This window comes from Diorhabda sublineata, chromosome Y (genome assembly GCF_026230105.1).
Source record: "Diorhabda sublineata isolate icDioSubl1.1 chromosome Y, icDioSubl1.1, whole genome shotgun sequence".
In the NCBI taxonomy this organism is placed as follows: Eukaryota; Metazoa; Arthropoda; class Insecta; order Coleoptera; family Chrysomelidae; genus Diorhabda; species Diorhabda sublineata.
The window spans coordinates 4,942,345-4,956,316 of NC_079486.1; the positions used below are offsets into that span (position 1 = coordinate 4,942,345).

At 33.7% G+C, this 13,972-nt stretch overlaps 1 protein-coding gene across 1 annotated transcript; it reads left to right on the top strand.

Annotated features, from left to right (window-relative positions):
* Positions 1 to 1,343: 1,343 nt before the first annotated feature.
* Positions 1,344 to 13,507, top strand: LOC130451898 (uncharacterized). Its single transcript, XM_056791252.1, has 3 exons — positions 1,344 to 1,454; positions 11,607 to 12,033; positions 13,425 to 13,507. Exons 1-3 carry the CDS (start codon positions 1,344 to 1,346, stop codon positions 13,505 to 13,507), a joined length of 621 nt encoding a protein of 206 aa, XP_056647230.1.
* The last annotated feature ends 465 nt before the right edge of the window (positions 13,508 to 13,972 follow it).

Genomic DNA, 13,972 nt, shown 5'->3' on the forward strand with positions numbered 1-13,972 from the left:
GACATAAATGAAGAAGGTGGAGGATCAAATAATAATATCAATGAAGAAGAAAATGAAATTCCAGAAGAAACTGGAGGTGAAAACTTTGAGGAAATTAATGATCAAGAAATTGTAACCAGTTCAGGAAGGGTGTCAAAGAAAAGAAATTATGAAGGTTACATTTCATACAATGTGATAAATAAGGAAACTTATAATGAAATGCAAGATCCAAAGACCGTAGATGAAGCGATGTCAAGAAGTGACCGAAGAAATTGGGAAAAAGCAATGGAACGAGAGTACGAATCATTAATGAAAAATGAGGCATGGATTTTAGTAGACCGTCCATCAAACAAAAATGTTGTGCAAAATAAGTGGGTGTTTTGTTTAAAAAGGAATTCAAATAATGAAATACGATATAAAGCATGGCTAGTTGCAAAGGGTTTCACACAAACCTTTGGTATAGATTATTTTGAAACTTTTACACCTGTAGTTAGGTACTCTACGATAAGAATATTGTTTGCTTTATCTGTAGAATTAAGTTTAGATATTGACCACTTAGATGTAGAAATTGCATTTTTAAACGGAAACTTGGATGAAGAAATTTACATGGTGCAACCTGAGGGGTTTATTCTAAAAAATAATGAAAATAAAGTATGTTTATTAAAAAAGGCTATATATGGGTTAAAACAATCCTCCAGAATTTGGAATATTAAAGTAAAAAATGTCTTAAAAGACTTAGGTTTTCAGCAATCAAGTTTTGAACCATGTATATTTTTCCAAAACAAGGACAACTTATAATTCTAGTGGCCCTTTATGTTGATGATTTTTTAATTTGTTCAAATTCCTCAGTTTTTAAAACCAACCTCAAACAGGAATTGTCAAAACAATTTAAAATTAAAGACTTGGGGCCAATCAAATATTTTTTAGGTTTAAATATTGATTTTGTCAAACAAAACAATATGATTAAAGTTAATCAGAGGGACTATATTTTAGAATTATTAGAGCGTTTCAAGTTAGGTGATGCTAAAACGGTTTTGACTCCTATTGAAGTCTGTTTAAAATTGAAGCCAACCACTAACGAAAAACCGAATGTACCGTATCAGAATTTAATTGGTTCATTAATGTACTTGACAGTCCATACAAGACCAGATATATCATTTAGTATTAGTTATTTGAGTCCATTTCATTCAAGTTTTAGTATTGAGCACTGGAAACGTGCAAAACGGGTATTAAAATACTTAAAAGGGACCTTGGACAAAAGCCTAATTTTTTGTAAATCAGACAAAAATTTGTATGGTTATGTAGATGCAGATTTCTCAAATGATATAAATGACAGGAAATCATATTCAGGATTCGTTCTAAAAATGAGTAATGCTCCAATCTCTTGGGAATCCAAGAAACAATCTTGTGTTGCACTTTCTAGTACTGAGTCCGAGTATATCGCCATTACTGAAGCATGTAAAGAAGCCATATTTGTTAGTGGTTTTTTAAATGAGTTTTGTGAGACTAAGCCCGTAATTCTTTTCAATGACAGCCAAAGTGCACAAAAATTGTTAAAAAAACCCTGTTTACCATAACAGAACTAAACATATAGACACTAAGTACCATTTTGTAAGGGGTGTAATTGAAAAAAATTTGGTTGAAATTAAATACATGCCTACTGAAAAAATAGTAGCAGATCTTTTAACAAAAGGGCTGCATAATCCCAAGCATATTTTTTGTACTAAAAATATTGGTCTAAATTAATTGCTGGTTTAAGGGGTAGTGTTGTAAAAAATTACCGAACGTAACCCAGCAATTAAGTTGGCAAGGATGATTATTATGTCAAAAAAAATGGTTACTTTTCAGATTCAAGTCATTTTGTGTAGTTTTACTTCTAATATAATAAAAGTATAGAAGAACCTGTATAAATTTCTTTTATTTATATTATAGAAGAAACGAATATTACAACATGAATGACCTCAGTTTCGATTCATTGTACAATAAACCAATCAACATGTATACCATAAGTTTTTACATATATTTATTGTATTTAAATATTTACCTCTATTATTCGATTCACTTTCCCCATTTGTTTTCTATTACCATCTTCATTAGCCATTCGAAGTATTATCTGATGTGGAGTTGTCAGTATTGGTATTGCCATTTGTTTTCTCAATGCTCCTTTTACACTTGTCAATTTGTCACTGTGCAATCCAATCAAACGAAGACTACGAAGAAAAAGTAGAGGAGTATGAAGAAGAGAAGGAGGACGAAGGAGAAGAGCAGAAAGATACTTTTGAGTGTCGTGATTTTTAAAAAAATTTTCTGTCGGAATTCAAATTTCCGTTCTAATTTTTGATAAAAATTTGTAATTTTCTCAATAAAGTTTGTTGAAAAATCCTATTTTCTCATTAGTTTTATGCAAATCATTATGCCAAATTTTATCATTTTCATGCCTTTTCCTTAAATTTCAAAGAAATATTCAATTATATTGTCTTAAAGCGTCATAAATATGAGTAATTCCATGATTAACACGTTGACCGCAGACCCAAACATGTTTATGCCCCTTTTCGTCAATTTGATGCCCAATTCCTTTTGGCACAAAAATTTCATAAATATGACTAAACCCATTGTTCAACTGTCAACACGTTAACTGTCAAGCCGATAATGTTTCTTATGTCCAAGTCAATCAATTTTATTTATTTTTCAATAAATTCCAATAAAACAACTTGAAAATAGCAATTTTTTCGCGTAATTTCGATGCACAAATCAAAGAATTTGAACATTTTTTTCTGCCACAGTAAAATATTATTGCGTATCGTAAAAAGAATAGATAGAAAATTTTTGGAGACTCTCAAAAACAGCAGTGAGCGAAGAATTACTTAAACTAAAAAAATTTGATTGTAGTATTATACTTGTATTTTCTAAAATTAATATTCATCATAATATAAGGGTGATAGTAAATTAACGAAATTTCGACTAGGAAAATGTGGAAACCAACCTGGAAAAATCGGGAGGAGACGAGTACTTGATTTTCAATTTTTACTGGACACCCTATTTCAAGAAAAGTTGTAGATGTTACGGATAAAAGTATGGACAAATGTTGACTCGTTTTGCCTAAATTTTCTGTATCTGAGTTGAGAAGCTATGTGCACATCCATGTACTCTGCTTGGAGTTGAAGGTAAAGTTATTCCAAGTTTCTCAAACAGAACTAAGACACTGAATGAAAACTTTTACGAGAAACTAGAGTGCAGGAAAGCACATTCATTACTTCCTCTAACTTCAGTTGAACTATCAAGAGCTTCTAGAAGAGCGGGGAGTGCAGGAAGTTGTTTCATTAAGGTCAACACATCTTTGAGCAATTCTATACACCTTGTTTTACACAGTGACTATGAACTATATTTACCTGGCTCAATTCAATCGGAGATACGGACAGTTGCTGTATACTACAAGAAGTTAAATCTTGGAAATTCTGGTTTGGACTTTCTTAATTATTCCATTTATTTTCATCTGCCATTATTGTGACAAACTCTAATCTCTTTTCGATTCGATTTACTTCGGCGCAAATTCTGAAGCTAGATATACTGTGAAATTCCCTTGGCCGAAACAACTCCCAGTTGCATCTATAATTTCATCTTCTATATAATACGTTTTGGACACAACATGAAACCACCATTTAATAATTGGAATAAGCTTAATTGAGGTGCAATCTGCGAAACGGTTTTTATTGGTAAAAATCTTGAAGAAGCCTATGGATATTTAGCGTCAGTGTGTGAAGTAACTTTTCTTAATTTCAAAACTTTCCCATTTTCTGAAAAATTCTACTATTCAATGGCAAACAGAAACATCATCTAAGTAGTTTTAGTTTGAATATAAAAAGGTATAAGACATCAATCAATCCAAAATATAAGTCAAATTCACTTTATTTACAATCCAAATTACAAATATAATGTTATGAATATTCACTATCTATGGAAATTTAAATACCCGGATCTCATCGACGGTTATTGAACAAAGTCATAGAACATTCTAATCCTGGAGCTTTTGGTAAGCATTATCTAATCAAAATGTATTTCGAACTAGAGTTTCCATAGATAAACCAATTGTTTTATCCTAATTTCACAAAATCTGGTTGCGATTGTAAAGAATCAGAGATCAATGTCCAATTTGGCGAAGAATCAATTGAACTACTCATATTATTGGTTGTTATACTAATAGATGGAGTATTGTCAATATTCTCAATAGTTCTAGAATCACTAATTTCATTTATTATTTATTCTGCTATTTTTTTCTGTATCCGTATATTCTACTTGATCGCGATTGGTTTTTTCTATCAGATCACCAGATGCAACATTTTCCTACAGACAAATTTAGAAATAATTTCAATTCACATTGTTATTGCTCTTCTAATTGACTTTCCGTGGTTAAAATGGTCTTTGGAGCTGTACGCAATAGCAGAACATTGTAAAATAAAGTGTTACGAGTAATCTGCTAATTTAAAGAAGAGTACACTGTTCATATTCCGAGCTGATCAACTCGAGGTTACTGGAACTGGAAATAAGTGAAATTGCCAGTTTAAATCTGGAGGAAGCCTGATGTGAGAAGTATTTTTCGAAGTCCACGAACAAGTGATCAGTGGAGGAAGGCTGCAAATTTTTTTTAGATACATTCTAACAATACTTGTTTAAAAAAAAAAGAGCAGAATACATTTGTACAAACTATAATTATCGAAATTCAATTAGTTTATCTGAATTACAAAATATTTTCTGTAGCTAAGGTGAATAATAAGTTTATATTGTATTGATTGTAACGGACATTTTTGAGGATAATTTGGTTTTTCCTTTGCTGTAAAAACGAGATATTTTTTTATACAGCATATTTGTTTTCTGAGTAGAAAAGTACAGGATTAAGTTTTAATAAACGAAAGACAAAGAGTTATTTTCTTCTATTTTTTTTTCAAATTTTATATATTTTGCGTAGAATAAATCATGAGAACGTTAAGTTCTGTAGGTCGAATTGGTCACAACATTAAGTATGCAAAACTCAAAGTTATAAAAGTTTTACATTTGTTGTGTACAAGCGCCTCTTGCTAGCAAAATGCCAAATTAAATACGATTCTGTGGACAGTAGCGCCCCCTGCTGGTTAGACGCCAAACTAAACAAGATTCCCCAGACACTAGCGCCTCACGCTAGCCAAACGTCAAATTAAACTCGATTCTATTGACTCTATCGACCAATCGCCAAACTAACTAAACACGATTCTGCGCACACTACTGCCCTCTGCCGGCCAAACCATAAACTAAAACACGAACTAGCGCCATCTAGCGAGGAATAGTCGAACTGAGCGGCCGCAAGTAAAACTAAAGAAAACTTCTGTTTGTGTTTAATTTCTATACACACTAGCGCCCTCCGCCAATTAGTCACCAAACTATTACGGTTCCATAGACGCCAAACTAAAGAAGGTTCCATAGACACAAGCGCCTCCTGCCGGTCAAGCGCCAAATTAAATACGATTCCATAGACAGTAGCGCCCCTGCCAGCCAGACGCCGAACTAAACACGGTTCTATAGACACTAGCGCCTCCCGCCAGCCAGACGCCAAACTGTACAAGGTTCCATAGACACAAACGCCTCCCGCCGGCCACGCGCAAAATTAAACACGATTCCATAGACTCTAGTGACCTCTGCCGACCAGACGACAAACTAAACACGATTCCATAGACACTAGCGCACCCTGCTGGTCAGATTCCAAATTAAATTCAATTCTATAGACACTAGCGCCTCCCGCCAGCCAGATATTGTCATTCGTTTTCTTAATGCTTATTTGACACTTCTCAATTTGTCACTATGCAATCCAATCAACCCTATATTCCATAATTACATCCATTCAGATTTGAGATCATTACTGAAGGTATCTACGACTCCATTTTCCAATTCTTCTCCATACTTATACAATTCGAAATTATGTATGATTGTACCATTCAAGTCCAGAAAGAAATCATGCTCATCTACGTTTCAAACGATAAGCATTCTTACTTCTTTTCAGCATCATTTTCCTCATCATGGCTCTTCACATTACTACAATTATTTCGAAATATGTGATTTAAGGTAATTTTGAAAATAATAATTTGTTCTTGAGCTAAGTGGTTTTTAAAATATTTATTATGCCAATCTATTACGAGATTTAAGAATATTAAATAAATCATTAAAATTTAGAAGAAATTCATCTGTAGTACCTGCATTATGGAAATATGTATTAATATCTGTCCTCGATAAATAAAGAGGAGCAGCTGCTCAATATCCATCACAAAAAGCCGTTACATTGTTTCCACCTTTACACTGATAAATTTCGCAAATCATGCTACTTGGAATTTCGTCAAAATGGTCCAATTACAACTCTGGTTAGCAAAAAGATATCATAGTTATTCAAAATTGCGAGTTTATTGGTTGTTATAAAACAAAAGAGTTACATATGGTTTTAAACCTAACTAAAGAGTGGCTTTGGATGTTGAAGCGTGGCACTGCATGTCCTCAGCATACTTTTCACAAGATGGTACGTAACCACTGAGTGCTAATCGCAAGCATGATGACGTATGATCGTCAGTTAGTCGATTGCGATATTTTGACTTAATTATCTTCATTTCAGAAAATGCACACTCGCACAAGTAAGTTGACCCAAACAATGCCGTCAGTTGAAGGGCGATTTGCCTTAGATTCGGATATTTATCTTCAGATATAAAACACCAGAAATTTGTATCAGATGCTGTAGCTTTGAGATGTATATCTGATATAATCTGCACCAACTCATTTTCAACAGAACATGAGTTCATATTAAACTGACTTGCTATTTCAGTAGCTAATTTCTCAATGTTTTTACATGAAAAAGGATAACTCATAAATGATGCTATATTTTCCAATTTACTGCAATCATAAAAAGCATTGTCCCAAAATATTTGATAATTCAGCCTCATACGTATCATAATTAAACTGAGGAATCCTTGCTTTCAAAGACGGAAAATGTTTCAGATCCTTTCTTTTCAGTTGATCTATCATAAGTTGCAATTTACTTTTGAATGCGTTTACTGCGCTAATCATCTCAATAATAGTTTTTCCTTTACCTTGAAGCTCCAAGTTAACGATGTTTAAGTGCACTGTGACGTCAGTCAAAAATGCCAAATCAGTCAGCCATTTTTCGTTTTTCAAAATCTGAGTGTCATCACCTCTTTCGTCTAGAAAAGCTGTTATTTCGGGCAATAATTCTTGAAACCTTTGTAGGAACTTTCCGCGACTCAATCACCTGACGTCTGTGTGAAGAACTAAATCAGTGTGTTCAGCTGACTCCCTATCTTCCAACTGCAACTGAAAGAGCCGCCGTTGCAAGCTACGTGCACGGATGGAATTCACAATTTTTGTTGCAATGCCCATAATTTCCTCCGTGTTTAAAACTTTGGAACACAAAACTTGTTGATGTATAATGCAATGGAATGAAAAAAATGAAGCTCGTAGTTTTTTACAAAATTAAAGAAAACTTCATATATATCTTCGCCACGGGTCTTCCCCTTCAGAGGAATAATTGTCAAAAATTCTTCCTTAGCCGACATGTCATTGAATATCATCTGAATAAAAATACAGTGTCTGTCATATCGGTGGATTCGTCGAACTGTAAAGAAAAGTATGTACATTCCATGATATCATGTTTTAGTTTATCTGCGATGTCCTGACGCATGACTTCAATACGCCTTGTGACAGTCGGACGAGATAACTGAAGTTCTCTAATAGCAGACATGATTTCTGTTTTATTTTTAAAATCTCCAAATAAAGTCTCACCCGCTTCATTAAATGCTTCCTTCACCACCTATCCATATTCGAATGGTTTCTTGTGTTTCGCCAATATATGAGATATTTTAAATGACGCAATCGTAGCAGCTTTTGATTGTTTGGCTGGTGTTGTGAACATGGTTTCTTCTTTTTTCAAACAAGATATAAAATCACTTACTTTTGTTTTCTTAATTCACTCTGTGGCGGAAAATCCTTTTGATAGTTTGTATGAACCGTTTTATGATGCCTCTCTAAGTTACCACGCTTAGGTATTGCAACTGACGCACGACAAATAACAAAATGCACTTATCTTTCACCATACAAAAGAAAAATTCTTCCTCCCAATCCTTATTAAAATGATATGTTTTAGATTTCTTCACTGCACTCATTTTCCACTATTTAATAATAAACTTTGTATCGACGTAGTATCGCTATCAAGTTACAATTCAGAATGACTCCAACACACACACACACATTTCCCTTGAGACGAGCCCGTCCCTCTAGGCATCCACCCCCGGATAAATCCACGAGTGGGTGCGAAGAAGAACATTCCAACCACCCCCTGTCAATTCCGACAGGTCCTCATCCTTTTTCACGTCGCAGTTTCGCGTGTAGAATCCCTCCTCTCCCCTTAGGTCTATGGGAGATTCTGGAATGTCTTATCTTTTTTTGTTAAGAGATTAGCCTGTTGGCTATACACTCTTGGCTTCTTGTTCTGGACGTCTTCGTGTGTGTGTGTGTTTCGCGGCCTCGGGTAAACCTCTTCCTACCTCATGCCGATAGGAAAAGATCTAATCCGAGTGGTCCTTCGCCTTCTCTATAGCTGTCCCCGATGTATAACTCTACATTTCCTTGTGAAATGCAGAATTACCGTGTCGGGGGGTGTCCTCTTGTGGTTTATTTTTGTTGGGCGATGAGTGTTGCTATGAGTATCTGCATATTTTGCAACATACTCAGTAGCTCATTACATTACATCATGGAGCAACAAAGACTATGAGGTGGTCGTAGAAATAGAGCAAAACAAAATAGATTTCTGCGCACTTTCAGAGACCAAGAAGAAAGGCAATGGCAGTCAAAGATACCAAAACTACATACTGTTTTATAGTGGAGTCGACAAGAACTTGCGACCACGGGGAGGAGTAGGGTTACTAGTGAATGAAAAATTTGAAAAAGATATTAAGGAAGTACAGTATATAAGTCATAGCATCATACAGATAACAGTAGAGCTGGCCAACGAAAGAACACACCTACTAAGTATATATGCACCTGATGTAAGCAAACCGAAAGAAGAAAGGGAAGCTTTTTTTGATGCCTTGCAAGCTACTTTAGATAAAATACCCAGTAAAGACAAAGTGTTTATTATTATTATAATATTAAGGCATCATCTTCCACCGTGGAATCGTTCATCTGCCATTTGTACGGGCTTAAAAATCTAGCTGACGTTAATATTGCTGGGGTGGAAATATTTAATAAAACGTACAATGTAAAAGATACGTATCAACCCTTTTCACTGAATGTGAAATTAATGAATTACGATGCTTATAATTTTCTACCATGTCGATCGGAGCTGCAACAACATTTATTGCGAACGAAATATATTGCTTGTTTGTGGAGAAACGCTCACAATCGTATTCCTTACCGAAAGGTCACCGCTAGAATACGGATGGAGAAATATGGCTGGAAAATCGGATCCAACTTGATTCCTAGGAAACCAACTTCCTGAAGCGTTCGAAGACATCGTCATAACACCTGAAATTTTAGGAGATACTTTAGATTCAGGTACGTTTTCTGTTCCATATTATACTATCATATCATAAATATAACATTATAATGTATCATAACCATTCTAAGTTACAGAATCACGAGATGACGAGGACGTCCAGAAAGTTGAAGTGGAAACAAACTTCAAAGATAAGTATAGTGGAGATGAGGACTAAAATATGTATTTCAAATTTTAATGATCTATATTTAATTTTATATTAATAAATTATCCAATTTCTGTACGTAAATGCAAATATATCATTTCTAAATTTCCTTCAAAATGGTTAGACTAGCGATATCCCTCAATATAATTGTCAGATTATTATTCAGGAGGATTATGACATCAACTTGACCCTCCTGCATAAAAATCTAACGCGCTGGAGTATCTCAAGATCACCTTTTTTTACATATACAAAAATATATTATGAATTTGTATCATGCCCATATCGTCAGCTATTTTAATAGGACACGCTCGAATAACTTTTTTTTTCTACCGCTCATTACGGCCAGCCCCTTGAATTAATCGTCAGGTTAATATCTAATAGTTACCAGAAATATAATGCGCGTACATACTGCAAATGACTGACGCGCTCGAGTTTTTCTAAGAATCGATTTTTTTTAATAATCAGACGGGCTCTCCTCAACACACCCCACCATATGAAGGCTTTAACTTGGTAGAGGTACATTAAAGGATGCAAGGATTCTCCCTATATAATTTTCTGACGCTCTCGAGTCACTTCAAAAATCCCCGCTTGGGCTCCCCTACTATAACAATAAGTTGAAATTTATAGGGTAGGTGAGGTTAGTTAATTGTTAATGGCCGTTTATTTTTATAGATATTCATTAGCAACTCATGTCTATCATATAGATATATAAACGTGTTAATTTCCGTGAGAAAACGAATCTAAAAATCAAATATCATAATATTGTAGTGTCAGATAGCAAAAGCAAGCGAAAATTACAGCCAGAAAAATGTATCGATTCTTATAATGTGTACTTTAGTGAATACAGTATTCATGTAAACTCAAAAAGTCTCTGAACCAACAACTTATATCAATAGCCAATCCACTGATAGAAGTAAAAAAATTTGAAAAAAAATATTAATGGAAGAGGAAACTGAAATTATGGAAAGAAATGAAACACGTTAGAGTAGCACAGTAGATTCTTCAAAATCTTCAAATTAAAAGATTTAAATTCTTAATTGTTTTATTTATATTATATATTATATTTGCATAACTTCTTATTTCTTAGACCTTTTTATATGTTTTCCGTGATAAATTTTTTTGATTTTTGTTTGTAATAACATGTTACGTCTGTCAATTTGCATAATTATATTAATTAATAAATCACCTACATCATGAATATCAAAATCCAAAAATAAATATTGTATTAAAATTAATGAAATAGAACTAAAAATTTTTTATGAGCCATTAAAAGAAATCTTTACTATATTTATTTACAGAAAGGTTATTTATTTTCTGTCAACTGCCTTAATAATTCTACTACCGCGTTCCCTACGTGGGAAATCGTACCGGCTAGACAACAAACAACGCAGCCACGTTCCACATCAAGATATGCTGCAATAGGAAAATATTATTTCTAATATGGTTTACAAATAAGGAACAAAAAAGCTATCAATGATTTCACGATTATGGATTAGGGAAGGGTGTGCTGGTGAAAATAATTAAAGATGTTAATATTTGGAAGATTGTCTTTTATTTAAACTAGAGTTTTTGAGGTGTTATTACAAGTTTAAGTATCAGAAAGAATTAACTACATACAATTATGGAATATTTTAAATCTGTATGTTATATTATATTGCAACATATTTTGATATCGTACGTGGCTGTGGTGCTTGTGGCCTACCCTATAGGCTGAAGTAATACTCAACGTAGGAAACGTTGACAGATATCAAGAATAAGATGCACTAGCGTAGGTCTAAATAACGTTTATGTTTTATTTTATCACATTTTTCAACGCCAATGTGTGAATATCGAGTTTCTTCGTGGAAACGGTAATAAACTACTGTGGATAGGTATATCATGTTGAGATTTTATAAATTATAGAGTTGGCAACAATGCAGTTTGTCAAACATTCCATATAGACAACTCATCGGAGGTTTGATGTATTTAGCAACAACTAGTAGACCTGACATCAGTTATGCTGTGTCATACTTGAGCAGATTTTTGGATCGTGTAACTGAAGAGACCTGGACTGCAGGAAAACGAGTCTTGAGGTTTCTACAGGGAACTAAAACTCTAGGATTGACTTATACTAAACATACAAATAGTGACGTAATACTTGAAGGATATTCAGATGCTGATTGGGCAACGGACAAGAAAAGTAGAAAAAGCGTTAGTGGATCTATAATTTTATATGGTAATAACCCAATATCATGGTCATCCAAGAAACAAACTTGCGTGGCTTTATCAACAGCGGAAGCTGAATATGTGGCAGCAGCACAAACAGCTCAAGACCTAATCAACGTAAAGGGTATTTTAGGGGACTTAAATACTATTGCCAAAACGATTCTATATTGTGATAATAAGAGCACAATTTTAATGCCCAAAAGCAATGAAAATTCGAAAAGAACCAAACATATTGATATTAAAAACCATTATATAAAAGATTTAATTAGTAAGAGGGAAATAGAAATAAATTATGTATCAAGTGAACAAAATTTAGCCGATATGTTTACTAAATCATTAGGTACAGAACTCTTTACAAAGCTTAGAGACAAAATATGTATAATTTAAAGCTTCATGTTTTTAGTTATATATTACATAATATCTTAAGTTGATTGAGTGATTTTCATTAATACATGTCAAATCGAGGAGGAGTGTTGAGATTTTATAAATTATAGAGTTGGCAACAATGCAGTTTGTCAATGATCCATTCATTGGCACTTTTGGCGCGACATGATGTATTAATTGTAAGGTTAGCTAGTAGTTTTTCACTCACCACGTTGTGTTATATTTTTGACCAAAAATCAATAAACCTTTTATTTGAAGGATGTTTTAATCTTGTGACAACCTAAAACCGTAACGGGTTCTTAACAGATCATATTTGACTTTGAAAAAAGTTTAAAGAAGAACGAAAAGTAATATCTGGAATCTGTAGGCTGAATTCAATATATGAAAAGATTTTTGAATTATACTTTGATTATAGCAAAAAATGAAATTTGAAGTAGAAATATATCGAATGGAGCACATTGACATTGTGCTTTTTGCATATTTAATAATTTCATCGACGTTATAAAATCTTCCTCAGTTGAAATATCAGAAATTCAGATTAAACATATCATCGGGATATCCTTTCGATTTCTTAGTATCCACGTAACATTCAAAAGAGTTTTTGGAGTAAAATATATGATCATCAGTATGCATACAGGTGTTGTCATAAAATTCCGAAAGTGTTTCCTCGAGGTCTACACACGGTGCATTCCACAAAGCGTTCATTCGTCCAATACAAGAGTTTGTGTAGAAATTTGATGTGGTGGACTGTTATTCCTTATCTCCCATACAGTTCGGATTTAACCTCCAGTAATTTTCACCTCTTCTTAAATTAAAAGAACACTTCACACAACGCTTCAAACTAATCAAAGATTATGTCTAAGTAGAGGTCACACGGTTCGTCAACGGATTGGCGGAATACTTCTTCGACTTAGAAATACAAGAGCACCGTCTACAGGAGTGTGTTGAATAAAAATGGAGAATATGTTGAGAAAGAAACAAAAGTTTGACTTTTCAAAGATATATAAATTAAGGCGAATATAGTATATTAGTAAATCAATAACCAAAGCTGGTGATTGGGAAATCATTCGTAATAAAATTCTTTGTTGTCTGTTAATGAGAACAATAAAGAAATAATGAAAATTTTAATAGCCCTATCCTGTAGGGAATGGAAAAAGTCTATAATCGATTGGTACAGGTATCAAAAAGATTTGTCTTTAGGAATAATGGCGTAAATAATAAATATATGGAAGTGCAACGGTAAAAGATGAATGAGCTCTTCCACTATCTAGAGCAGCGGTTCTCAAACTTTTTTAGTGACGGAACCCTTTTGGAAAACGAAATACTTGACGGAACCCTACAATAAAACAATAGTCTCTGAAAGTATATTCGTAATTAATAAACGTAGAATGTAACTGTTTTTTATTTTTAATTAATTGGTTGATATCAGGTTTGATAGAAGACAGTTGAAGTCTCATATCAGGTTCGGCATTCAGTCTATTCCGGTATTTTGTTTTCGTGGCTGCATAGGTTGAGAATCCTGTTTCGCACAAATATGTTGTTGGAAATGGGAGAAGAATATTCAGAGCCATTTTGGCAAGCATTGGGTATTCATCACAGATTCTGTACCAATAATCGTTGAGAGATGACTCCATACTTGTGTCTGATGACATTTCTAAAAGAGATTCATATTTCTCATT